The sequence below is a fragment of the Sinocyclocheilus anshuiensis genome, unplaced genomic scaffold (genome assembly GCF_001515605.1).
Source record: "Sinocyclocheilus anshuiensis isolate Anshui unplaced genomic scaffold, SAMN03320099.WGS_v1.1 scaffold154, whole genome shotgun sequence".
In the NCBI taxonomy this organism is placed as follows: Eukaryota; Metazoa; Chordata; class Actinopteri; order Cypriniformes; family Cyprinidae; genus Sinocyclocheilus; species Sinocyclocheilus anshuiensis.
In genome coordinates this window covers 2548431-2575871 of record NW_015546101.1, presented here as the reverse complement: position 1 = coordinate 2575871, position 27441 = coordinate 2548431, and the positions used below count along the sequence as shown (strand labels likewise).

General features: G+C 37.4%; 1 protein-coding gene across 1 annotated transcript in view; it reads left to right on the top strand.

Annotated features, from left to right (window-relative positions):
* Positions 1–15877: 15877 nt before the first annotated feature.
* Positions 15878–27441, top strand: part of LOC107700396 (growth arrest-specific protein 2-like) — a 12790-nt gene continuing 1226 nt past the window's right edge. Inside the window, exons 1-7 of the mRNA XM_016502030.1 lie at positions 15878–15992; positions 16302–16467; positions 18429–18538; positions 19840–19981; positions 22482–22545; positions 22636–23044; positions 23154–23261. Coding sequence (XP_016357516.1) covers positions 16323–16467; positions 18429–18538; positions 19840–19981; positions 22482–22545; positions 22636–23044; positions 23154–23261 — 978 coding nt within the window. The 5' untranslated portion in view covers positions 15878–15992; positions 16302–16322. The remainder of the gene's footprint in view (positions 15993–16301; positions 16468–18428; positions 18539–19839; positions 19982–22481; positions 22546–22635; positions 23045–23153; positions 23262–27441) is intronic.

Genomic DNA, 27441 nt, shown 5'->3' with positions numbered 1-27441 from the left:
TTTTTCAGTCTTTCTACTTCAAAATTAAATGTATATATTTATTTATTATTTATATATTATTTAGAATATATATGTAGATATTTCTACATCTATAAACATAATTTAAATAATATAAATATAAATAAACACAATTATGTTAGATTATACAATTAAATTGTATGTGCTTCATAGGTATTTTTATTGTTTATGTTTAGTTTGTTTTCTCCCCACTGTTGCATTAATATAGATACACACACAAAAACACACACAAGCACACATGGTGCACTGGCTCCCCCACCTCATGGGTAATTAGAAATCAATTAGTGGAGTCATTCTTTGTGCGTGGTGGTGGGTATGAGTGTGTGTGTGTGTGTGTGTGTGTGTGTGTGTCAATACTGCCAGACTGAGCTTTATTTACTCAGCTCTCACAATACCCCTTCACCAGATGGGAACCAACAGAGTGAGGGTGGAAAGAGGGAGGAAAAGAGACAGAGAGAGAGAGGAAACAGAGGGAAAGAGAGGAGTGGGAGATGTGTGCCCCATGCTCACAGCCATGCGGACTCCTTTGTTCCCCGTCAGACCCCTATTGCAGCATGACAGGGGGAGACAGGCTGGCTGTAAAATCTCATTAAAAGAGAGAGAGAGAGACAGGCCTCAAGAGGGCTTGAGATCCCATTAAGACGTCGACATACAGACTTCAGTCATACAGCGGCAAGGACTCCTGTCAACATGCATGTACAGAAACATCAGTGAAAAAACTAGATTTTTATCAAGAACAAAACACAGAAAAACTGAAAATGGTCTCCAAGAGAGAGCAGAGCATTCTGAAAGGATGAATAAAAATTAAATAAATAAATAAAACAATAAAATGTATATGTGTGTGTGTATATGTATATATATATATATATATATAATCAAGGGAAATTTGATTTCTCACGTCATGACCGCTTCAAATGTTACAAGTGAATTTTAATTAATTAAAATGGAATTAAATGAGTTCTATTAGAAATGCAAATTTACAATAATCCAAAAACATAATAAATATGAAATATCAATATATGAAATATATAAAATGAGCATGCTTAATTAAATATCAAATATAAGCCAATAACTCCTGGGGATAATATGTTCCGTTAACTGATGAGCTACATTTTGCATTTATACATAATATGCAGTGGTGCTCCTTACCATCATCTGAATGACAGAGTGAGTGACAGAGAAGAGAAAGAGCGACTGAAAGACTCAGGGGAGAAGCCTGACCTTTAGAAAGCCAGTCCACAATGAGACATGCGTCCCACAGAGGGGCAGGACACATCCAGAGGAAACAGCGCATAGGAAATGGACATTATGTTGCGTATATCTGTTATCTTTCATACTGTACACCTAATGTATGTTTTCAAACGGTTGTATAGTTCTTTAATGTTTCGAAAGCACTGTAAAACTGCAGATGCTCATCAAATGTTTTACTTGTGTTTCCACACTAAAGAAAATATTCACATATAATAAAATAACTTTTTCTTGCATAAATGACAGAATTACAAAAATGAACATCAGGGAGAGAATTAGAAATCAATTAGTGGAGTCATTCTTTGTGTGTGGTGGTGGGTATGAATGTGTGTGTGTGTGTGTGTCAATGCTGCCAGACTGAGCTTTATTTACTCAGCTCTCACAATACCCCTTCACCAGATGGGAACCAACAGAGTGAGGGGGGAAAGTGAGAGGAAAAAAGACAGAGAGAGAGAGGAAACAGAGTGAACGAGAGGAGTGGGAGGTGTGTGCCCCATACTCGCAGCTATGAGGACTCCTTTGTTCCCCGTCAGACCCCTATTGCTGCATGGCAGGGTGACACAGGCTGGCTGTAAAATCTCATTAAAAAAGAGAGAGACACACAGGCCTCAAGAGGGCTTGAGATCCCATTAAGACGTCGGCATACAGACTTCAGTCATACAGTGCAGAGGACTCCTGTCAACATGCATGTACAGAAACATCAGGGAAAAAAGCTAGACTTTTATCAGGAACAAAACACAGTGAAACTGAAAATGGTCTCCAAGAGAGAGCAGAGCTTCCTGAAAGGATTAATAAAATATTATATATAATACATAATATTATATATTCTTACATATATATTTTCTATATATAATAGAAATACAAATAAACACAATTACTGTATGTTAGATTATATAAATACATTGTATATGCTTCATAGATATTAGTTTGTATGTTTAGTTTGCTTCCCCCCCACTGTTGCATTAATATAGATACAGACAAAAACACACTGCATGCACACACGGTGCACTGGCTCCCCACCTCATGAGCCTGATTATTGATTTCACTCCTGTTGTGTAGACACCTCCTCTGCAGATTTGATTAGTCACACAGAGGCGACAGAGGGGAAGTAAAGCTCTTAGATTAGAGAGAGTGATGACAGAGAGAAGGTGTGTGAGAGAGAGAGAGAGAGAGAGAGGATGAAAGAAGCTGAGAAAGACAGCTTATAGAAAGATTATATTATATTATATATATATTATATTATTATCCAGATGATATTATAAAGACAGATTTAGAAATAATGAGAACAAACTTTCATCTGATTGATGACCTTGTGTATACACCTAATTTTGTTAGTAATATTTAGATATATGAATTCAGATTATCTTTCTGTTTTTAAATTCACCTGCTTGTATTTCTTCATTCGAATATGCTGTCATAATTCATTTAACGCTTTAATATGTTTTGCGGGAAGCAAGAGATCACATTATGGCGCCTGCTGGTTTTTCAGGTTTGATGTCATCATTAATTACTTCATGGCACTTTGCTATCTAATGCACTGATGAACTGACTACCTGCTTTCTTACGAACGTTATTTTAACTGATGGGATAAACACACACACACACACACACACACACACATTGTGGAATATTTATTTAAATCGCATCTTCCCATGCGTGTCTGTGCGTATGCATGTTTCACAGTGAAAGAGTGTTCAATTACACACCCTGTAAAAAGCTAAAAGTGAAAATAAAATCTCCTCCAAGTGTGAACATGGATCTTAGAAAGCTCTCTGGAGAGTGCTTGTCCTTAACAACACTCCTCTTTTTATGATTTAACATAGTCACATGAAATATAGAAAAAGCTGGGTTAAGACACTGCAATTAAGTTAACTATTTCTGCTGTTAGATCTGGAACCAGATTTCAAAGAACCAGCACAAGACAGTTTGGTAGCAGTTTGGGCTAGAAAATTTGATGATGACCAAGAGTAAGTGAAGAGGTGTGGGCTGTGTTTGTCTGCAAACACCTTTTGCCCTGAACTCCCAGGACAGATATTAAGTCCAAGTTCAAGTCCAAGCATATTTTAAATGTGTTTAATTGGATATGTCTGTTGTGGAAATGGCCATTTTTAAAGGTCTTTATTTTCAGAGGTCCATCATTTCTGAATTGATTTCTGTCTCTGTGTTGATGTTTTGAAATGAACCCTCAAAGCCTACTGATTATATATAATATGCATATATATAATACACAAATTTCTAAGTCATTAACATGATCAAAACTTTGCTGAAATCCCTGTTATACACAATACACACCTTTCTATCATCTTAATTATATTTAATACTTTTTTTAGCAAGTAAGAGGCCTTTTAGTATAATTTTAAAAGCTTCCACCTTAAGGTTCATGTTTCTTTTTGCTGTGAAATTTTTACTGATTCTTTTATATCTTTGGATTTGAGACTTTAGTCTTTGCAACTTTACAGATCTTCTTTATGCACCAAGAGCTTGTAACACTCCAAAGAGAAAGGAAACATTTAAATCGCATCATATGACCCCTTTAACTTTTATTTTATTCATCTATTCTGTCTGTTGTCTTTCTCATCTGTCTGCTCTTCTCTGCCTCTATCCATTCATCAATGTACCTATAGGTGACTCACAAAGCGCAGAGGTGATGTGGTTGGTGACTCATTAGCAGCACGCACTTGCTCTCACTCAGTACACTCTGTTTTTCTGGCCAGCATACAGTGTAATGCTACACCTCTATTCCTGTTTCTACCTTCTGTTGTTTTGATCAGTGGATAATCATCTTTCCATTCCAGTATCATGTGCAGAAATGTTCACGGCACTTTGCTGTACTGTCACTCATTCCTTCACAGGTAGACTGGACTAAGAAGCACTTTCTGGCCAATTATTTCAGTATACAGCAGTCTGGATGAACCAACTAACTGTCACTCAATGGGCAGAACAACAAGAGAGGTAAGGCAGTGAAACAGACAGTGATAAACAGAAAGAAAGATAATGAGAGAGAAAATATGGAAGACAGATAGTCAGAAAATATGCTTAACTGATCAAAGTAGCTGTCATGGTCCTTTCTAGAGAGAGAGAGAGAGAGGAAATATACAGCAGTCTGGATGAACCAACTAACTGTCACTCAATGGGCAGAACAACAAGAGAGGTAAGGCAGTGAAACAGACAGTGATAAACAGAAAGAAAGATAATGAGAGAGAAAATATGGAAGACAGATAGTCAGAAAAGATGCTTAACTGATCAAAGTAGCTGTCATGCTCCTTTCTAGAGAGAGAGAGAGAGAGGAAAACAACAACATCACTGATTCATATCTAACACAACACATAAGCGTGGAATACAGGCTGGCCTACCAATACATTGTATACTATTGAGACTCAGACCAAAAGACATAGATAGATAGACAGACAGACAGACAGACAGACAGACAGACTAATTGGGAAATATAGGTCATAAGAAGCAAAAATCTCTCTACTTATATTCTATATATTTTATATGTTGTTATATATATATATATATATATAGATAGATAGATAGATAGATAGATAGATGTTTATTTTTGTGTGCGTCCTATAGATCCTGTTGACAGACAGACACAAAGGTTTGAATGAACAAGATCAGATCATGTATTTGAATGATAAAAAAAAAGAATAAATGTGGCTGTATGTCTATGTGATGAGTCATCCTGAACCTGGACACTTACACCTGTTTCCGCAGCTACAGCACCCAAGAGATGTAGTCGTCCCCTGATTAAATGAACAAATCAAGGTCAGACAGAGAGCTGTGGTAGAACTCGCACACACTTGCTTGCATGGCTTGTATACTGCAAGAGAAGTATACCACTACAAGTTTGAGTGCTAATGTGTGTGAGAAGGTTTGTGTGTGTGTGTGTGTGTGTGTGTGTAAGAGAGAGAGAGAGAGAGAGAGAGAGGGAGAGAGAGAAACTTTGAGTAGTGCGATATCAAATTCATGCAGCAGAGAAGTAGTTCCACTATATACCCCCTCCCTCAAGGAAGGTTACTATTCTGAATCATGAGAATTTGACGACGCAGTCGTCACTGGGGCATTCTAGCCCCACCCACCAACCCTACCTGAACCAATGAAATTCAATATGCTCTCTCTTCCTATACGCTGTCCATCAACACCATGGAATGGCAGCAGCAACACTGAGTGTAGCTATATTGTACCTGTACACTGACATCTGTTCCAAAAACCTGCACCTAGATAAACAGATCGACAGACAGATAGATAAATAGTCCGTCTTGAAAATCTGAAAGAGAGACACAGAGAGAATTTTCATTTGTCATCCTGTAGCCTATTCTGTATGAGATGTTCAATCCAAAAAGAACATCCGCCTGGGCTTGGCTCTCTCCATCTCATTCTCTTTTTCGGACTCTTTGTCCTGTAGCTTTTCTCTCTGAATCTTTAGAGAGCAAAGAAGGTTGCCATAGAGACAGAGATGCTTATAGTACTAAAGAAGGAACGTGGTTGTCATGGAATATTTTGTAAACTAGGAGAAAATCAATGAATTATTGAGACTGCATAAAGAACACTAATGTGAGGTGACTATGTATGTGCGGAGGAAAAAGAGAGATGGAAAGAAGGGACAGAGATCATTCTGATCAAATCACCAATAATTACAAAGTGCAGTCATCTGTTTTGTTTAACTTGAGTGTTTGTTATATTAAAAACTTGAACCGCTCCAGCGTTTGGACATGGTTACAGAGCTGATGATGTGGATGAGTGAAATCTGATAATGCACTGATAGCTCGTTCTCCATGTGATAATTACATTATTGGGACTTGATCCCATCACTGCTCACAAGTAATCATATTATTGTACACACACACACACACACACAGCGAGAGCGAAAGTAGAGGATGTTGCATCAGGACCACAGGGATCCTAAGAATGTGTTCCTGTTTTCAGCTTTGTTGTCTTCTGTGCAGATCTTTCTAGCACAAACTATAAGATCTCATATCATCAGTAGCCTACTTATTAACGGAAATGAAAATATAAATCTTATTATAGTGATATGGATTTGCCTCCCTCAAGCCTGTCGAGCATCTTGAAACCCACAGGAATACTCCAGCCCCACCTAGTGACGACTTCCTGAATAAATCGCGTGAGGCTGGACACCATGATATACGTTTAATTTATTTATTGCAAAGCATGTCCTAAGAAAAATTAAACAAAAACTATTTAAAATAAATCTAACATTATTTATTTTCTTATAATTACCAAGCCGGAACTATAGCTACGTACGCGTGATGGCAAAAAAAAACAAAACAATAAAACAACAAGTGGCTATATGTGGAACAAACTAAATGGGTTCAAGATATAATGTGTATCGAATATACGACGTCAACTAATAGCACGGTGTACAACAGTAACTCTATTAACTTCACGTCCTCTGTAGCAGTATACAATCTGACAGCTACAGTACAGTAATTACTGCAGTCGCACCCAGAGGCCATTGACCCGGATGTTGAGTTGACACTTTATGAACAGTGGCTGCCTCACTCACTCCGTCTGCAAGGAAGCAATAGGCTACTATAATTAAATCTGTACCTTTTCGAGTAAATTAAGACATGGCGCATATGACATGTAAATTAACTTACCTATGCGCGACTGACAGGCGCCAGCTTTCTATATACATTTGATTTTTCTGTTTTCACACTTGCTTTTTAAGGTGGCTTTTGTTCCTTCATGTAAAGGAAAATTACTGAATTATGGAATTACTGAATTATTAATATTTAGAAGTAGTCTAGGTGAGTGCATGACAACCGGCCCCATAGACCCCAGGGACCAATTTGGACAGGCACGTGCCTGGTGTTCGCGCGTGTCTATCCAAACACCAGACGCGTTCCCTCTGTCACGGTCCTGCAGTGATCCCTGTCCTGTAGCTGAGGCTCTCTAACTAACTAGAGAGAGCACACATTTATCCATTACCCGCCATAAACATCCGAGGGGGCGGGAAAACCAGACATTTTCGACACGCCCTTTCAGGCCTAAAACACATGGTTGATAAATTAATGGTTTAATTTCAAAACATCAACGCGGACACAGAAATGATTTCGTAATTTATAGTCTCTTTTGAAAAAAGAAAGACCTTGCAATATCAGCAATTCCACAACAGACATTTCAGATTAAACATATTTAAAATACGCGTAGACCTGCAAAAAGCGCTCTCTTTAGGCAAGTTAACAGAACTTCAAGTGATGCAAACTCACTCCACAAAACATCTAATTAACATTTGACAGCAAAGCCAATGTCGATTATAGATGAGTGATAGTAACGCCATCTGCTGGTTGAGTGTTCCTGGTTTTGAAAACAAGGAGATGAGCGTTGATCTCCGAACGAAACGTTGGAATGTTATATGGATAAAAGATAAAAACCAACTGACAAATAAGATCAAAGACTTGATCCATACTGTTAAAATAGTTTGCACTGTCCGTAAACTTGATAGTTTACATACAGGCTTCAACACGGATATGCAAATCCTGCGCGGGTAAACAAACAGAGGAAGTTTATCTTCTCATCTGCCAGAAATATCCTAGCCCATATTCAAATTCATCCCACAGAAAAAAAGTACGTTTTTTCTGATAACGCATCTCGTAATTCTGTAAATCACGAAAATATGATGCAGATCAAATACTTTTATCGTTTTTGCTAATGGAGAACGATATCACCTGAAGATGACTAAACATATGTTTATAAAATAGGCCTATCCCCAATGACATTAGAGAGACTCTCAACTGCTCCCAAAAACTCATTTTTTAATAAACTTTCTTAAATTTGTAGCACTGAGATAGCTGGCTATAAAATTATGAATGATCAGTGTTGTTAAGCACGACGTCACTGAAATACTTTGCGCTGGTAGTGTAAATGCAATTTGACACCGAGAGCGCGTTTGGAGGAGAGAGTGAAAGTTTTGACAGTGATTATTGTTGGCTGATCTGTTGAGGACACACAGAGAGGTAGGCACTGTAGGCGTTCGTGTTTTTTATGTCTTAAAACATATGTTTATAAAATAGGCCTATCCCCAATGACATTAGAGAGACTCTCAACTGCTCCCAAAAACTCATTTTTTAATAAACTTTCTTAAATTTGTAGCACTGAGATAGCTGGCTATAAAATTATGAATGATCAGTGTTGTTAAGCACGACGTCACTGAAATACTTTGCGCTGGTAGTGTAAATGCAATTTGACACCGAGAGCGCGTTTGGAGGAGAGAGTGAAAGTTTTGACAGTGACTATTGTTGGCTGATCTGTTGAGGACACAGAGAGGTAGGCACTGTAGGCGTTCGTGTTTTTTATGTCTTAAGATGTAGCCTATAGCACAGAAACTAGATAAAAGTGGAATTTAACATGATAGACTGAAGTTATTTATTCATTTAATTGCTAAGGTCAACAAATTATTCAGAACTTAGCTACAGACTATTTCAAAGTCTGACTCGAAAAAGGTTTGATATCATTAGCGGTCAGTGAAATGTAATGGTTTGCTGGTCCCCGATCTGAGGCCATGTATATTTTAAGTTGTTTTTTAGTATCTTACAGATGGCTTTTCATAAAACAAAACTCACATATCTGTAAATACAGATCTGTAATGTATAAAGGAGCTGTTGCTGAAAATGTCTTCATTGTGAACCTTAAGTTTCATGACAGATCCTACTTGATGTATGATGTAAAATTATACAGCAATAATAGTATTTTATGCATCCCATCACAGTATTGCCATCAGGACACGACTTCTTCTGTATTAGCAATCTTAACTCTGCACTCTTATAAACAAAGTTCATTAAGGTTTTATATTTTCTGAGTATGAGAAGGTTATTGTTTCAGATTTTCACCTGGCTCCAGTCAATCTCTTACTGGAGGATGAGACAGTATTTGCAAATAGTTCACCCAAAACTGAAAAGTATTTAATCATTTAGTCACCCCTGTGACATTCCAAACATGTTTGACTTTTTTATATTCCGTGGACTACAAAAGCAGAAGCTTTGAAGAATGTTTGTGCTGCTCTCTACCATACAATTAAAGGTGATCATAAAAGTCATCCATGCTGCATTATATTTTAAGGATGCATATATTATATTATAATTTCGAAAGACATGAGGGTGAGTGTAATGATCACACATTTGAATAATTTATTTTTTATTTTTATTTATTTTATTCTTCCTCTAAACAAACTTGTCCCTTCGGTTTGGCAATGTTGACTTACTGTATACTATGGGGTAAGTTGAGTCATATGGGGTAAGACAAATCATTATAAATCAGATATTATTATAAAAAAATGATGAAAATAATAATTAAAAATAAGTAATAAATTATCCTCTTATAATAAAATAATTTCTTCTGCAATTTGCAACATATTTTCTCAAAAATATCTGTATATCTTCAAGGGAAAGGTTTAATATTAACCTAATATGTTTGAATATATTGTCAGATAAAAAAAAAATGCACAAAAACTATTAATTATTAACATGTGTCCATGTGTATAACTTCCTAAATATTTGATCACCTAGCAAAAATTGTACACAGTTTGCCAGATACAGAGGGTGCTCATATTTCACACAGACACATTTTAGCCTACCCCACATTCCCAATGGCCCCAATGAATTGCAAGTTTCACTCACACTGTTTGTGGTTGTGATTCACTTTTCCTTACAGTGGTTCCTCAAGTTTCATTGAAATGTAGACCTTTGTAGTAGAAAAAATATGTTGAGTGTGCTAAAATTCTCATTGATATTGTGCAGCTGAAGTTCAGTTTTACACATGCCATTAAAATAAACACAGACTCTGTGTTGTTTTTATGCATGGATTTACTCCAACTAAATTAGTTGCCTTGGGTGTTCTTCTATTTGCTTTGAAGCAGAGATCTTTTCTTTACACCCAAATTCCTTGATAGAACAAGTACTCTACATTTTGCCTGTCAACCCAGTATTAGGTATGATAAATGTCAAGCCCTTTCTCTACAGTAACTCATGGCTGTAGTTTAACAGAGGTGAGAGAAGTCAGACTACCAGGTCAGCAGAAATGTGATTTATTGTGCTGGATGTACCCCGAATATGACACTTAGATTGGTATGGCAGTTAAAAATTGTAGTTTGTATCTGTTATAGCTTGTATACTCAGACGTGAGCTTTCAGCATTAAGTAAGTTATTAACCAGAACATGAGTTGATGACACAATTACAGCCTGTAAAATTTGACTGTTTGATGAGGAGCTTGCACGAAAAATATCATTGGATGGTTGCAGTTGATCCTCAGAATCTCATGTGTTGCCTTGTGTCAGTGTGTATCAATGAATGTTCACACCTATCTGTAAGCGGTGAACTGGAGTGTAAGTCTGTGTGTGTTTTAGTGTTACGTGTATCTTGTTGTGTGTGTGTGTGTGTGTGTGTGTATGTGTGAATATAAAGCCTCTTTTTGACTGCTTGTTTGGATGAAGACCTCTTCCTCTCCTCCTGTCTGAGTATAGCCAGGTTGCAGTGTAGGTGTGAATGTGGCACCTGTGTGCTGTAATCCTGTTGTGTGGGCTTCCCATGCTCCATCGGTCAAAAAGGCTCAGCCTTCATCACTGACACACACACAAGGGCCTGGAGTTCATGGCATGTTCATGTTTTGCTTTTCTTTAATCATCCATTCTGCCAATTCTGTGTATTACTTTTGCACATTTCTACATCATCATTGTAAGTCACACTCTGTTGTGCTCAAAAATAACACTGATTGGCAGATCTCTGTCATGATTAAATAATATATCATGTTTTAGTTTATTTGCCATACCTATTTTTTATTTTTCAGGAATGTGACTGAACAATAATTGTGGAATTGTAGTGTGCTTCAAGGGCATGATGGTGCTCTAGTCTAGATACAGCTGCGGACAGTATTGATGTATTTTTACTGTATACAGTATAATTAAATACATTGTTCGAGTATCTGTACTTCAGGATTGTAGATTATTTTCATTTTGGGAAACTTCTACTTTACTAAAGCATAATATGTGACTTTTTACGTCACTGTCGTATTTTAAAGTGAAGAAATTGAGACCTGCACAAAGACGCAAAAGTGATGTCTGATTCATAAATGAATTTTTTGAGTTGATTTTTTTAATGACCTGTCTAAACTGGTTCACTGAATATGCATATTTCCTTATTAAAGTGTAGGTGAAAAACAGTATGTGAAAAGAGTAGTATGTCTGAATTAACAGTATTCATAAAACAGTACCCCAATGACATACTACATCCGGTGAGATTCTGAAGTGCCCATCCGATGGACACTTTACTATCCATGAGGCCACGGGAGAGGATTTGTGAATGGTAGTGAGGCAACGCAACTGAGGTTGATATAGGGCACATGACAATGGCAGCATGATGGATGTAGTATCTCCAGATTTCATTTATACTACACACATTCATGCTAAATAGAACTTTTTAATACTTTAAGTTCCTACTCAGAGAGTATGCAATTTCGGACACAGCCAGTGATTAATTAATGATGACAATGGCAGCATGATGGATGTAGTATCTCCAGATTTCATTTATACTACACACATTCATGCTAAATATAACTTTTTAATACTTTAAGTTCCTACTCAGAGAGTATGCAATTTCGGACACAGCCAGTGATTAATTAATTAATCTGATTTGTTTGCAGCAGTCAACAACTCATTGATTCATCCAGTTGGAGTACAATAAGTACTCCAACTGGTGTACTCAAACCACTCTTATGATCATGTCCGAATCATAATAATTAATATTAACATCAGACTGACCGTTAACCTTTAAGATCTATGCTATCTGTTTGACATGCTCCATATTTTGAACAGGTGGATGGAGTATGTAAAAAAATAAATAAATGACTCAAATAGAAATGTAAAAGGAGATTTTTTACTGGAGTGATATATCATCAGGATATTTATCCATTAACTGAACTATAGGATGTATGTACTTCATCTACTTTTATTAAAGCCTTTTATAGTTCCAGCCATCTTTGTATCCTCTTTTTATTCATGTGTGTTGTTTCAATGTTGCGCTATCTTCTATCAGTAAAAACCTTTGATACAAAAGTTCATTTTCTTTCTCCTTTGATCTTGAGCTCTTCTGGGATGTAGACCTTCTATGAAAGCTTTCATTGCGATTTCTCCCTGCTCACTCTTAACATACCTAACATCTCATCACCACTCACTCTATGTTGTGGAGGACAACAACTAATTGTTCCAGAGTGTATGTGTCTTACTCTCCTCTTCCTCAACAGCCTTCTCCTGGAAAGCTCTCCAACATTAGGCCCCTCTGCTTACTCGAGAGCTTCTGGTCATCCAGCTTTAAAGGGGTCATTGGATGCCCATTTTCCACAAGTTGATATGATTCTTTAGGGTCTTAATGAAAAGTCTGTAACATAGTTTGGTTAAAAGTTCTCAATGGTAGTGTAAAAAATACCTTTTTTACTGTTTTTGTGACGTCACAGACAAGCATCTGAGATCGGCTCGATCTGAGAAAGGGGTAAAGATTTAAGTAGATTAAAAAAACCACTGGGTGGATTTTTATCATTATAGGGTGGTTGTGTACACACACTGCCAACACACATTTCAGTTCAAACAATTTGTAAAAGTGCATGTAGCATCCAATGACCCCTTTAATAAAATAAATGGGGTTGGACTTACATTTACCACTATTTCTCTCTGCGCCTGTTTCAATTGCACACATCTGCCCTGCAGGTGTCTACTCTCCTTCCTCTGCCTTACAATGCCGTGGCAGTTATGGGAAGCAGGGGCATGTTTCTACATGTGAAGGCCCCTCTGATGAATGGTTGCCTGAGTTGGGGGGAAATTACAGGACAGGGCATTCTTCAGTTGCTAGGGATTGAAGTAAGACTTGTACATTAAATCTTACCCTGAGAGTGTGTCTGAGCCTGTATTTGTCTGTTTGTGTTTGCGCTTTTTTCCATCCAGTCTAGCATGACAAATCTTAATGGTTTTTACTGCACAGTAATTGAGTGCACACCTCCAAAATTGTTTAAAATCTTTTATTTACGCAGTTTTCCCTCATTGTAATTGCAATCTATAGAGAAGATTTTAATATCCTTATGATATATTGTACAATACCTGGCATCAGTTAGACATGGAAACAGCTAACTTTAAAATAGTAGTAGCATTAACTTAAATCACAAGTATCCCCATCTCATCCTTAGCCTGTTTGCCTGTCAGCAAAGTTAATATTTGTCTTTCATTGTTTGCAGTTTTAAAGAACAGTTGGAATGTGGTAGATGTGCATCATTAGGTACAGTGTAAATCCAGCAGTGGTGGAGGTAAAATCAGACAGTGGCCTATATACAGAAGCAATGAGAGAACAGATGTGCTCAGTGCTTAATTTGAGCCAGATCCTGCCGGATCCTGTTCTGGAAAATGTCAGATTTTGGATTTTTGCGTTCCGGTATTTGTTTTTAAAGATCCAGCATTAACAAGTGCATTAGAGCGTGACAGTGTGTGCGTGCATACGAGACAGAGCGATTGCGGGTTTATGTAGATGTATTTGGAGCATGATTTGTTGATTATGTATTGGTCCTCAACATATTATTGACCAATCAGCTTTCTTCAAATCGCTCTTGTAGATTGGTGCTACTGCTTAACCCACTCTCTCCACTCTTTTGTGAGCAGCGGAACGTTTGGAGAGAGTGTAATAATACCAGAAATAATACCAAATAAAGTGAAATATTATAATTTATAAACATTATAAACACTATAATAGCTTAGTTCTCCTCACTCGAAAACAAATAATTTAAATGTAATGGTATGCAGAAACAGATCAAGAATGAAAAAAAATATATATAAAGCTAAAGAAACCAAAACAAAGCGAAACGGAAAGTAGCCTACCGTTGGGCTCACGTACCTCTCTCATTCGGCACAAATCCAATGTTTCCATTTTCGCAATGTATTTCAATGTTAAACTGTATTCTGAGTTTGCATTTCACTGTTTTAATTCATTTTGATGAATACTAAATCTGTTTTTTGTGAGTGGGATGAATTAATGCACATTCATTTAGACTAGAACTACAGTAACATCATGTTCACACAGCGCACACAATTCCTCTGCACTTCCGATTTCTCCCAATATGGGGACAGGAGACTTATCAGTCAATAAATGGGAAAACAAAGTAACTGGCATTACTTTTTTGAAAAAGTAACTCAGATATTTTCTTGTAAATTAAAAAAGTAATGCGTTACTTTACTAGTTACTTGAAAAAAGTAATCTGATTACGTAACTCGCATTACTTGTAACGAGTTACCCCCAACACTGCTTATAATGTAGACTAGGCTTCATGCGCGTTTGCGTATAGACGGAATAATCATCCTCTTCACATGCGCAAAAAATGCGCTTGGCATTACAGCAGCTGTAGACCGGTTATACTACGGACTCTTTAAATCGATATGTTTGGCTGACTGTATTTTATTTTGATAATGAACAGACTGCGATGGCAAGTTTGAACTGCTATAATATGTGGTGTTTGTGCGAGGCGCCGGCGCGATCAAACAGCTAACACATTAAATACTCAATTTTTGGTCATACAGATAAGAGTAAGACAACCCGCAAAGAGTAAAAAAAAAATTATAATAATAAAAAAACTAGCTAGCGTCTCTGTTCTTTTTGTATTCTATCTATTTATTTTCTTTTTATTTATTGTACAATTAACAAAAGCAAAAAAGGCCTCGACACTAGCTTGCTTTATTCTTTTTCCATTCTATCTGTTTTCTTTTTTATTAGGCCTATATATATAATAATAATAAAAAAAAACTTGCTACGTATTAAGCTGAGCACTTGCGTATCATTGCTCCTTTGTTCATTTTGATTGCTTCCATTGGCCTCATTTATTAGTCGCTTTGGATAAAAGCGTCTGCTAAATGTAAATGTTTACTTTTATTTTTGCACACTTGCAATAAAAAGAACATTTGGGTTTTTGTAATTAAGCAAACAAACAGGATGCGCGTTCTGTCATCTCGGTTCTCGGGTTCCTTTTCGTGAACTTGTTTGCGGATCGCCGCACCTCACATCTGTTTTATATCTGTTAATCATTTATGTCAGATATATTTCGCATATTTATACCTTTTCTATAAAAATTGTGATTGTATTTTATTTTTATGGAAACAAATGTTGTAATTTTTAATGTAACTTACATATATTTGCTTTTAGTCATCCTGGCGACCCATTTTTGACCCAGGGTTGGAAAACCTAGGCTGTATAGTTAGGTCCATGCAGAAACTTGTGAACGATGCTCTTATAGTTGTGTCATCACCGTTTAGTGACGCCATTGAATGTTCCGGGAAAACTGACGTTGTATTGTCAGTGACGGTCACGGCGCCTTTTAACTGCTGATTTGGATCAGGTGTTCTGACAAATAATGCTACCTATCAGATTATGTTACCACCACTGTATTTATCCTACTGTAAGGGTAGTTTTAGGGTTGGGGTAGGTGTACATGTTAACAAAGCCTTACACCTTATTAATATCATGCCGGAAGCAAAATCTGATAGGTAGCACTTTTCGCTATCGCATTATGCTACCATCTGTTTTAATGGGAGGTAGCAAAATCTGACAGGGTAGCACAAATCGTCAGAACACCGGCAATGTTTCATTTACAAATTAAGCACTGGATGTGCTGCTATAATTCATATGTGCAGCACATTTAATAGTCCATTCAGGACCATTCAGCCTGACCATTGCTGCAGAGGGTATGTGTGCTAGATTATTTCTTAGAAGAGGTGATGGATTTGATCCAATTGTAGTTGATAGTCTGGTTTCTTTTAAAACATACACAACTGTTCAAAAGTGTGGGGTCAATAAGATTTTTTTGTTAAAAAGAAATGAATCCTTTGTTTATCAAGGTTGCATTAAATTGATCAAAAGTTACATTAAAGAGGCTGAAAAGCAACAAAAAATACCAAAGATATCTGCCAGTTGGTTTTGGTAGTTTTGTTATCATTTTGGAAACAACATTCACTTTAAATCAGTAAAGTTCCCCTCTTTCCTTCTCTATCCAGCAGTCCAATACTCGAGTCATTATGAATGGTCCCTTCAGTCCCAGGCGGGAACCAGGACCTGACCTCTCCTGTCTGCACCAGTACAACGAGTGGCTGGTGTGTAGGCATGAGTCCAGTCTACTGCCCATGAAAGAAGATCTGGCCACCTGGCTTAACAGAATCCTTGGTAAGAAAATAAAAGCATGTTCATATTTGCATAATCATTGTGATTTGTAAACTGATGACTGTAAAAGGAAAGTTCATCTAAAAATAATACTTCTGTCATCATTTTCTCACCCTCATGTCAAAACGGTATGACTTTATTTCTTTTGTGGAACACAAAAGAAGATATTTTGAAAACATGTTGATAACCACACACACACACAGAATATCACTCTCACACACACACACACACAGAATATCACAATCACACACACAGAATATCACACACACACACACACACACACACACACACACACACACAAAATCACCACCAGCAACAAGAGTGGAGAAGTGCTTGGATATGGACGAGCCTTCATGTAGGAGTGTAGTTAACCAGAAGTGGTTGATTGTAGTCCCTGGGCTGGGGACACTAAAAACTTAATCTTTAGGACAACACTGAGTCTTTTACAGCAACCATAAATTTCCTCTGGCAGTTTAACACATGGAAACTTCTAACTACAGCTCAGGTATGTCAAGGAAATGTGAATTGGAAATCACCAGCCCACTTCTTTTATTATCACGGTTCTAGGAGAACACCGTGCCTTGTGCTTTCCAAATGCTATTTTCTGTCTGTGCTTTTCATTTCAGCTTTACTGCTGTATCGCCATTTAAGAGTTTTCTGTTAAATTTTCATGCAAACAACTCATGTCTATATATCTCAAAGTTACCATTTTCCCCATTCCCATTGCTTGGTGTCAGTATAAAGCAGTGATCCTCAAATCTGGCTCGCGAGATCCACTTTCCTGCAGATTTTAGCTCCAACTCTATAATCAAACAAACCTACTTGTGATTTTCTAATGATCCTGAAGACATTGATTAGCAAACTCAGGTGTGTTTGATTAGGGTAGAACTAAACTCTGCAGGAAAGTGGATCTCGCGAGCCAGATTTGAGGATCACTGGTATAAAGGATAAAATCTTTTTTACACAATCAGATCCTGATTAAATCCTGCACAAGCCAACAGGTAAGGGTTTTTCCTGCTGCCCTGATGGGACCACAAAGCAGGAATTGCATTCTCAAACAGACCAGGATACGAGTGTCTTATACATGTCCTTGTATGTCTTGACCTATGTTATTTGTTGTCAGAACCTCTTAATACAACTGAGGGCTGAAGAGGCTTGATGACAGCAACACACAACATGTAAAGAGGTCAAAAGACCACAAAACCCTTAAGCCAACAGGCTGGTGATGCCTAAATATACAGCAGAGACACAACAACCTGAGAAATCAGATGAGACGAGATACAACATCAGAGTTGTTGTTGTTTTCACCGAAGAAGCTGATGAGGGATTTCTCTTATTAACACACGCTTCTCTTCGTCAACTCTTCCTGTTCCTGCTGATCTCAGGGCAGCATTATGACTCTGTGGTTGACAGACAGCAGGAGACCTCTTTGTTTTCTTACACACTTCTCTCCTGCGCTGAGCTAATGACCGTGCCCAGTCATTCTGCACATCAGGATTTCTGTATTTGTTGTGGTTTCCCTCCGCCGTCACCTCCTGTATTCCCCCTCCCCAGGCTCCCTACTCCCCCTTCACCATGAGGGTAAGCTCCGGTACCACTGCTGTGTTTGAATCTGTATGTACTTAACACCCAGGCCTCAGGAATGTGTCTGCACAGCCGTGAGAATCTCAGAGCGAGTGAACTTAGAGGATTTTTTTGGGCATCTTCAAGTTGCCTAAAGTAGTGAAAGAACAATAAATAAAAGATGGAGACGAGGATTTGTAAGGAAGTTAAACAACAACCTTGAAAATTGTACAGAACTGCATGTGAGCCTATAGTGTCAATATGTATATTACAGCTACCAGTTCATGCACTATAATTCATTCAGTGCCTTTATAACCTTACTCTTTAGCAATATAAGTTTGTTTATCATTCTTTAGCTCTCTCTTAATGCTCATTTGTTTCTCTGAATGCTTTCTGCACAGGTTTGAATATAACAGTGGATAACTTCATGGACAGACTAGACACTGGTGTCGTCTTGTGTCAGCTTGCAGAGGCTCTACAAGAGAAGATGGTTCTGGCCAGCAATGTAAAGGTGCTCATAGCATTAAACATTACGTTTATGGGTAGTTTGGTCCTAATCTAGAACTTAAGATGAGTCATAAAAATTTAAACCATGTTCTGTGTATAAATAAAAAAATGTATATGCAAGTATTGAAACAAAGTAGCTCTATTGCACAGGAATATAAACAGTAGAAAGAGTTGCAAGAATAAATGAATATAGTATACACTACTGTTATACACAAAATTTGGGGTCAGTAAGATGTTTTAAAGAAATTTCAGCAAGGATGCATACGTTGAAAGTGACAGTAAGGACTTTTACATTTTTACAACTGTGACACTGAAGACTGGAGTAATGGCTGCTGAAAATTCAATTCATATTCAGTTCATACTAAACCAGAAAACACTTATTTTTAAATTGTAATAATATTTCACAATATTACTGTTTTGACTGTGTTTTTGATCAGATAAATGTATCATTGGTGAACATAAGATCATTCATCCCCATCATTAGCTGTGTTTTACAACTTGTGTGAAGTCATGATTTAAAAAATATCACTATTACTGTCTCATTTTGAAGGCTGCGCCCTCCAGAGGTCTCATTTTTCAGCCACATACTGTACATGTCTCTTTTCAGAAAAGTAGCCATTATAAAATAGACTGTTATTCCTCATGAGGTGTGGGTTGCTGAAATTTTTTTCATACTTTGGAATTTAATGTGTAGCAAATTAGCTCAAAAGGGAAATGTATATAAATAATTACAGTTAATTAATATTAATTACAATTATTTATATCAGCTGCCAGTAGTAACTGTAGCAGAATTAAATTGCCATCAACCAATCTGTTCGTCCAGCGAATTTGTTAATCTAATGAATAATTGATTTGTTAAATCTAATGAACAAATGTGTGTCTGATTGGTCCAAATGCTACAAATGGTTACTTTTATGAAAAGAGGCAGCCTCAGTGACATGTGGCTGAAAAATGTGACATTCAGAGGGTGCAGGCTTCGAAATGAGACACAACATATATCACTACTTTCCTGGCAATCTTTCAGCCTCTGACCATGACCTGCGTGCTGGTGTTATGGAGGTGCATCAGTATCTTTTTTTCTCAGCTGAATACTTATTAGAGAGAATTACTAGCACTGGCAGGAGAAAGCAAATTTCAAACACATGATGCAAGGCTTATTTTTGAATAATATATGTACTTTGAAAAAGAAATCAGCCAACAGAGGGACAATTATCTGTTGTGCTATTTATACTGGAAAATATTCAGATGAGCACATACTAAGCTGATGAGAGATATATTTCAGTTGGTTTCTTTTGTTTCCTTTAGCCCTTTATTCGGCGTGTGATTCGCTGGCGGCCTGATGCAGCCTCTGGATCGTTCTTTGCTCGAGACAATACAGCGAATTTTCTGTACTGGTGCCGTAAAATTGGAGTGGAGCCATCACACCTGTTTGAATCTGAAGATCTTGGTGAGTATTCTTATCTTATCTTATCATGAGATGTTTGTTTAAATGTTTTTTGGTTCTATATTTTTAAGAGATATACTGTCTTTGTGATTAAGCAGGCTAGATTCTTTGGTTTCAATACAAGTGGCATGTGCTTGTAAATCTGTGAGGAGATTCACCAACAATCCTGAGAAATTTGACTGTGGACTCATTTTAAGCACAGAAAGATCAACGTTTTCCCTTGTTCATTTTTACAATCATGAGATCATTAAGTGAGATGTCCAGTTACAATAAGCCTTACTTTCTGTCTATGCAGGCTGTTGTCCTGTGGGGCTGTTGCCCTAAAGAACTGCTGAATAGACAGGCAGTATCAATATCTGTGCCACTCCACTGTTCACTGCGTCACACCCTTGGCCCCCGCTGTCCATCACTGTGTGATGAATAATGGAGAGAAAGAGAAGGATATAGAAATGAAAGGACAGTAGGTCAGGGGGAAAATGGGGAATGGAAAAATAGGGTCAAAGATAGAGAATATAATACAATAAAAGATAAAATGTAAAGGAGAGCACATTGAAAGGTTTTGAGAGGATAGATAAAATAATGTAGTGTTCAAGAGTGAGCTAGTGTTCAATAATTGTTATAAAAGCAACTAACCCCTTTTATGAGTCTTTTAGTTTCGGTAGTTTCACAGGTTTGTAGGTCATATTACATTAAAAAGGGACTGAAATACTGTAGTCTTAGAACCTGAGGGACATTTGCAGAGACGGAACCAGTGTGTTGTTGATTTAACTTTGTGCCTGTGCTTTTCAAAGAGTCCCACAGTTGACTTTTTTATATATATGCACATGCCTGGCTGTTGAAATGGATTTCATGAACTGTTTGACATAAATGAATGTGGGTTTTTCAAACAGAGAAATATGACATTCTTTGTTTATTTGAAACTTCAAACCAGTCTACAGTGATATTCTTCTTATTGGGACTGTTAATCAAGCCAACATTAATCATAGCTTTCAAAATGAGGCTATTTTGGATTTATCCATTGTTTCTTTGTTTTCATAAGGATTCACACATTTAAACCTTGTCAGAGACAGGGAGACAGATTTCTGTTTTCGTCCTTGATGATACAAGTTTCAACAACACTTTTTATCCCTCAAATTAGCGTCTTTGTGTTTTCCACTTTTCCACTGCACAACAAAGATATCACTATTATCCGTGCAAAGTTTGACTACAAAGTTTGTTTTGTGTCTGCATTGCAAAGGCTCATGGGCTGTTTAGAGGATGAAAATATTCTGCAGTGTTTAGTATGACTATTACCTCATTAAAACAAGTCAGTCTTTTTAATCAGTATTTGTGCCTTGTTTTCCAGTCAAAATACCTAAACATCCTTGAAACAAGATGTGATTTCTTGAAGCAAAATGACACAAGATAAGTGTTTTTTTTTGTGTTTTTTTTTCAGAAAATGAAACCAAATTTAGGGAGGAGAAATTTCTTTGCTAATGGGATTAGACAAATAAATAATAAAGATTAAATTTATAATAAAATAAGAAATGATAAAATTATTTTAAAAATTCTTACTCCATTGTAGGGCTGCACAATTAATTGAATTTCTAATCGTGATTACAATTATGGATGCCACAATTACGTAATCGTTCCAAGCGGCAATTAATCGTTCAAAGTCCACTTATGTTATTCTGTGTGCTTAAGATGTTTTTTCTTTCTACATGTTATCTTAAGGGTTTTTCCATTGTTTTAATTTTAGTTTTAGTATAACATTATAATACCATTCATATTTTTACTTTTTTTTTATAATTTAAAGAAGAAACCAATCCGATGTATAGTTGACATTTGAGGCTTAATACTATTGAAAAGCACTAAAAGTTTTTCAGTTAGAGTGTTTTCAGCTTGTTTGTTTTCATATAAAAATACAGCATGCAGTTGCATCAAACAATGGTATAAACATTATTCAATGTAAATTGTGATCGTAATTAATAATCGCAATTACAATTTCAAGGGAATAATCAACAATTATGATTTTTGTCATAATCGTGCAGCCCTACTCCATTGGCAAATGTTTTTTTCTTGTTTTAAACATAAAAATCTATTATTATTATTATTATTATTATTATTTGTCATCTTTAAAAAATTGAGTACATTGATCTTGTTTTAAGGGTGTTTAGATATTTTAAAATAAAAAGTTGAGTAATATAACTTTTTTTAAATAAAAAGATTGAGAAAGAAAAAGATTTTCCTCAGAGAAATTCTGCATACAAACTTTCCCTAGTTTTCCCTAGCAGTCATCTTCATTCACTTTGCAGTGTTATGATACTGATATTTGAGGAAGTTTAATGTCATTTAGCTGAATAGACATATCAAATGTCTTTTTGCTTTGGGAATCTTTGCATGTGTCCATCAAAGCTTGTGTCTTTTGTCCATTGTTATGCCCAGGGTACAATATATGTTTGAGCTGACATCATAGACCTCTGAGGATTTTGTTGTGTGAATGACAATGTATGTGTTTCACCAGTTCTTCAGAAGCAACCCAGGGATGTGTGCTTGTGTCTCATGCAACTTGGGAGAATTGCTTCAAGGTGAGCTGCTTTGATCTTTAAAGTTGTTTATATCACGTCATCACCATATAATCATCTCTCAGTCAGAGCTGAATAAATGTTCCCCCTCAGGTATGGCATTGAGCCGCCTGTGCTGGTCAAGCTCGAGAGAGAGATTGAGAAAGAGGAAGATGAGTCTTTGTCACCATCCATGTACTTCGCCTCACCTCTGCCGTCTCCCTCCACCCCACCTGTTTTTTTCCCTCCTGATCCAGAGCCCCCTCCAACCACAACCCCCTCATCCATCTCTACTCCATCCCCTCCTCCGGACCCTTCTCCCTCTCCTCCTCTGGCCCCTCCCCCTCCCCCAGAGTCCACGTGCATCTTCTCTGGCTCAAACACCCAGTCAGAACCTCAGCAAAGTTCACCAACTACACCATCACCCATCAGGACACCCGTCAAATCAACGCCGCTCTCACCGTCAAATGGCCTTGTGAAAACTAGTGGGAAACAGAGTAGCGGTAACATGCTGGATGCGATTGTGAGTATTTCAAGTCATACACTGTATGAGGTTTCCCAGTGTTTAGCAGTCTGGTGCATGACTTCACGCTCCTCATCAAAAGCATGTTTTCTTTGTTGCTTTGTTTCAGGTGAGGCAGATATCAGAGGATCCACCATGCAAATGCCCAGTCAAATTCTGCATTGAGAAGCAGCCAAAAGGCCATTATCGTGTTGGAGACAAAGTCCTCTATGTCAGGGTATGTACTGCTCTTTCCACCCTAGACTGCCTTCAGGTTTAGTTGAAGGAAAATCTTATTCGATATTTCTTATTGCCCACCTGCATTTGTATTTCCATTGACTTCTATAGAAAGACATGAAACGATATGTAAAATCATGTTTCATTGTTTATTATAAGCGATCAATGTGTCAACAAGCTCTGCTGTGCTTTCACTGTTTCTTTAGAAGAACAAATATTAGTTTTGAACCTGAGAGAACACAGTATTCAGTCAAGGCAAAGCCTCATGGGAGCTGGTGTTGCCTGGCAACATGAAGAAAAGGTTCACACCTTTGAATAGGGAAAAAGGAGGTTCAGACTAGCAAATGTCTAGGATCAGGGCTGGAAAGTCTGTTCATATATACTGGAACAGAACACAAATAATGCACTAGAAACAACAATAATAAAATGCTCAGTCATTCTAAAAATACACATAGAATGTTGTTTATATTTAAACTCAAATTGCCTATAGAATTGCCTATAGAAGCTCATGCATGATATTTTGTTGAGCCTTTAAAAAGGCAAATGTATCTAAACCCTACAGGGAATAGTTGAATTGTTAACAGATTTGCAACTTTGTCTTATTTGAGACCTGTGCAAACTCATTACATGCTTAATTAATCATATCGGAATACACTTACTTTATGTAACACATTATTTGTGTTTATTGTCACATTAATAGCCATCAACACATCAAGCTGTTTGTGAACATTAATAAGAACTTACCTTGCTTTTGTCATTTTGACGTTTGTCTTTTAATTACTTTCTGCCTAGAAACACTAACCAAACATTTGAATCTACTTTTATAGATCAAGTCTAAGTCAATACTTGTGTGTAGAGGGGAGAACTTAAAGGGATAGTTCACCCAAAAATGAAAATTTGATGTTTATCTGCTTACCCCCAGGGCATCCAAGATGTAGGTGACTTTGTTTCTTCAGTAGAACACAAACGAAGATTTTTAACTTAAACTGTTGCCGTCTGTCAGTCATATAATGTAAGTGAATGGGAATCACAGTTTTGAGAGTCAAAAAAACATACACAAACAAAACCAAATTAAACCCTGCGGCTCGGGACGATACATTGATGTGTAAAGACACAAAACGATCGGTCTGTGCAAGAAACTGAACAGTATTTATATCGTTTTTTTACCTCTGATGCACTGCAATGTCCGAACTGTCCTGAGAGCGTTCTCAGACGTGTCATCATCTTCTTCTTGCTTTACGGCGGATCGCAGACTTATAAGTGCATTACCGCCACCTATCTCTCAAATGGACCATTGACACTCCTAATCGAGATTGTAGATAGAGTGTCAATGGTCCATTTAAGAGATAGTGAAAAGCGAACACGCTCAGGACAGTTCGGACATTGGGGTGAATCAGAGGAAAAAAACGATATAAATACTGTTCAGTTTCTTGCACAGACTGATCGTTTCGTGTCTTTACACATCAGTGTTTCGTCACGAGCCGCAGGGTTTAATTTGGTTTTGTTTGTGTATGTTTTTTTTACTCTCAAAGCCGTGATTCCCATTCACTGACATCATAGGACTGACAGACTGCAATGGTTTGAGTTAAAAATCTCCGTTTGTGTTATACTGAAGAAACAAAGTCACCTACATCTTGGATGCCCTGGGGGTAAGCAGATAAACATCAAATTTTCATTTTTGGGTGAACTATCCCTTTAAAAAATCTGATGATTCCATTCAGCAACCAATGATTGACACTCGGGGTCATATGAAGCAACTTTCGTGATCATAAAAAGTTGCCATACAAGCAGAATTCATCTATATGTTGGTTACTGATCAACATTAAGGCACAGCTTAAGGCATAACTTGAGAACGACAGCATTAAAAACACACCCCAAGTCATTAGCAGTGAGAATGTATTTAGAGACTTAAAGCCTCACTTTTGTTTTGGATTTCACCCCTCCCTTTTATGATTTTTCAATCAGACAAATCCTTTAGGGCAACAGTATGGGTGGCTGATGAAGATGAATTTAAAACAGTGTTTACAAAGTGCTTTACAGGATAGAAAATTTACAATACACAATAACAATCAACATAAACTCAGCACACCTGAAACCTGTGTGCTTTGCCTGATGAAGGTTGGTGGATCGAAGCGTGTGATAAATAGTTTAAGAATTAGCAAGTATTGATAGTGTGCGGGTTCGTTGCTTATTTTTGATTATACAATACACAATAGCAAACATAAAAAATTAATCACATAATAGAAATAAAATACAATAATATAATGAGTCAAGGAAAGGCCCTAGTGAACAAATGTGTTTTGAGATACTTTTTAAAAGTGCACAGTGAGTCGATGGCTCGTAGGTTGTCAGGAAGAGAGTTCCATAGCTTGGGACCAAAATAACTAAAGGCTGACTCCCCAATTTTTAGCCGAGTCTTAGGCACAACCAACAAATTACTGTTTGATGTTCGGAGCGATCTTGCTGGAGTATATTTATTTAACAAATTAGAAAGGTATATAGGGGCAGTTCCATGAAGACATTTAAAAACTAGTAAGAGGATCTTATTATTCTTGATCTTGAATTCACTTTTGAATGATACAGGCAGCCAGTGAAGGGATCTGAGTGTTGGAGTAATGTGATTTCTAATGTTAGAGCAAGTTAGCATTCGTGCAGCTGCATTCTGAGCGAGAGGCTTACTGTAGCACTGAAAGAGAAAGAGAAGGGGAGCTTTTAATATCATATTTAATATTTATATTTATTCAAATATAATATTTTTCCCCACTTCTGTTGTGACATCCTGTGCTAAAATGAAAGGGAAGGAAGATCCATTAGATCATGACAATAACTGCGCTTTATGTATTTTTGCTATACATGTTCCACCAAGTTTATCTTGCGTCTTGATCTGTTCAGTAATTAAGCACATATTCACCATTCATTGTTGCTACACAAAAGGCAGATTAAGGGTAAGATATGGATCTCATCCAGGTGGATCAAGGAGGGAAGCAGCCAGCAAAACAGACCCACCCTGGTGGTCTTGTTTTTGTGGCTATAGCTGTCTGATGTGCTTTAAATAGCTTTTCATGGGTGTACAGAATACAGGTAATCTTTTTAAGGTGGGAATACTACTGTATTTGCCATCTCAGGGATTTATTTTACCATACATTTTGCACTTCACTAAAGGTGTGCATGTAATATTCCGTTTTTTTAGAACACATACTAACTAGCTTGTTTGAACAACTCTAGCCTACCCAGAGGATGTACTCAAATAAAGATATAAAGGCTACAAGTCTGCCATCTAGAGGTTAGTGTGTTAACAACAGCACGGCCGCTCTAGTCTAATTCACATTAATTTTTCAGGGGAGGAAAAAGGCGACCGAAAAAGACTAAAATCAGTCTCGCTGTCATCATATTTAATAGAGAGGTTGAATGAGTGTTGTAAATGCGAATAAATTTGACCACACGGGGTTTTCAGAAAAAGCATTTGTAATACTGCCCACTCCATTCTATTATTGCATTATTGACTTAACACCTAAGTCACACGTTACATGTAACGTATACTTTCATTCTGCACTGCCGGTGTTGACTTGTATTTACGTACATGTCAGGTTCGAGAAAGGTTTGACTGACGCTGGGTTTTCTTAAACAGACTCCCCCTCCTCTCGTGTATTTGTTAAGTCTCGCTCGCCCTCACCTCCTCTCTGTCAGCCCTGACATATTAATCTGCTTGGGAACAGCTGAGACTGATCAAACCGCATGGTAATTAGAATTACCCTGCTTGGCAAACGTGCGTGCGTGTATATACCCTTCTATTAGGACGCATCAAGCTAAAAGGGTTTGGAGGGGTGGGAGGCGCAAAACATATAAATCTGGTTGTATTACCAGCAGCTTAACAGCTTTGTAATGAGAGGGTCAAGACTGATAAGGAAGAGGGGATAGATGTCTGCCGGTGCCTCAGGGGACAGAGACACATTTCTCAGGAGACGTGACGTGACCCTTCCTGTGCTCTCGTTCGCAGTTTCAATGCATTTCTATTTCGTGCTTCTTGTTCTTGCTCGGAAGCGGTTGCCGTGGCAGCGAGCGAGCTTCACGCCACGCGCCGTAGGTGTGTTTGAAAAAGCAAGTGTGTGTGTGGATTTGTCCTGCGCTGGTGCTCAGCTGGTGTCGTGAGGTGCTGTTTCATTAGTATCTCTCTCTCTCTC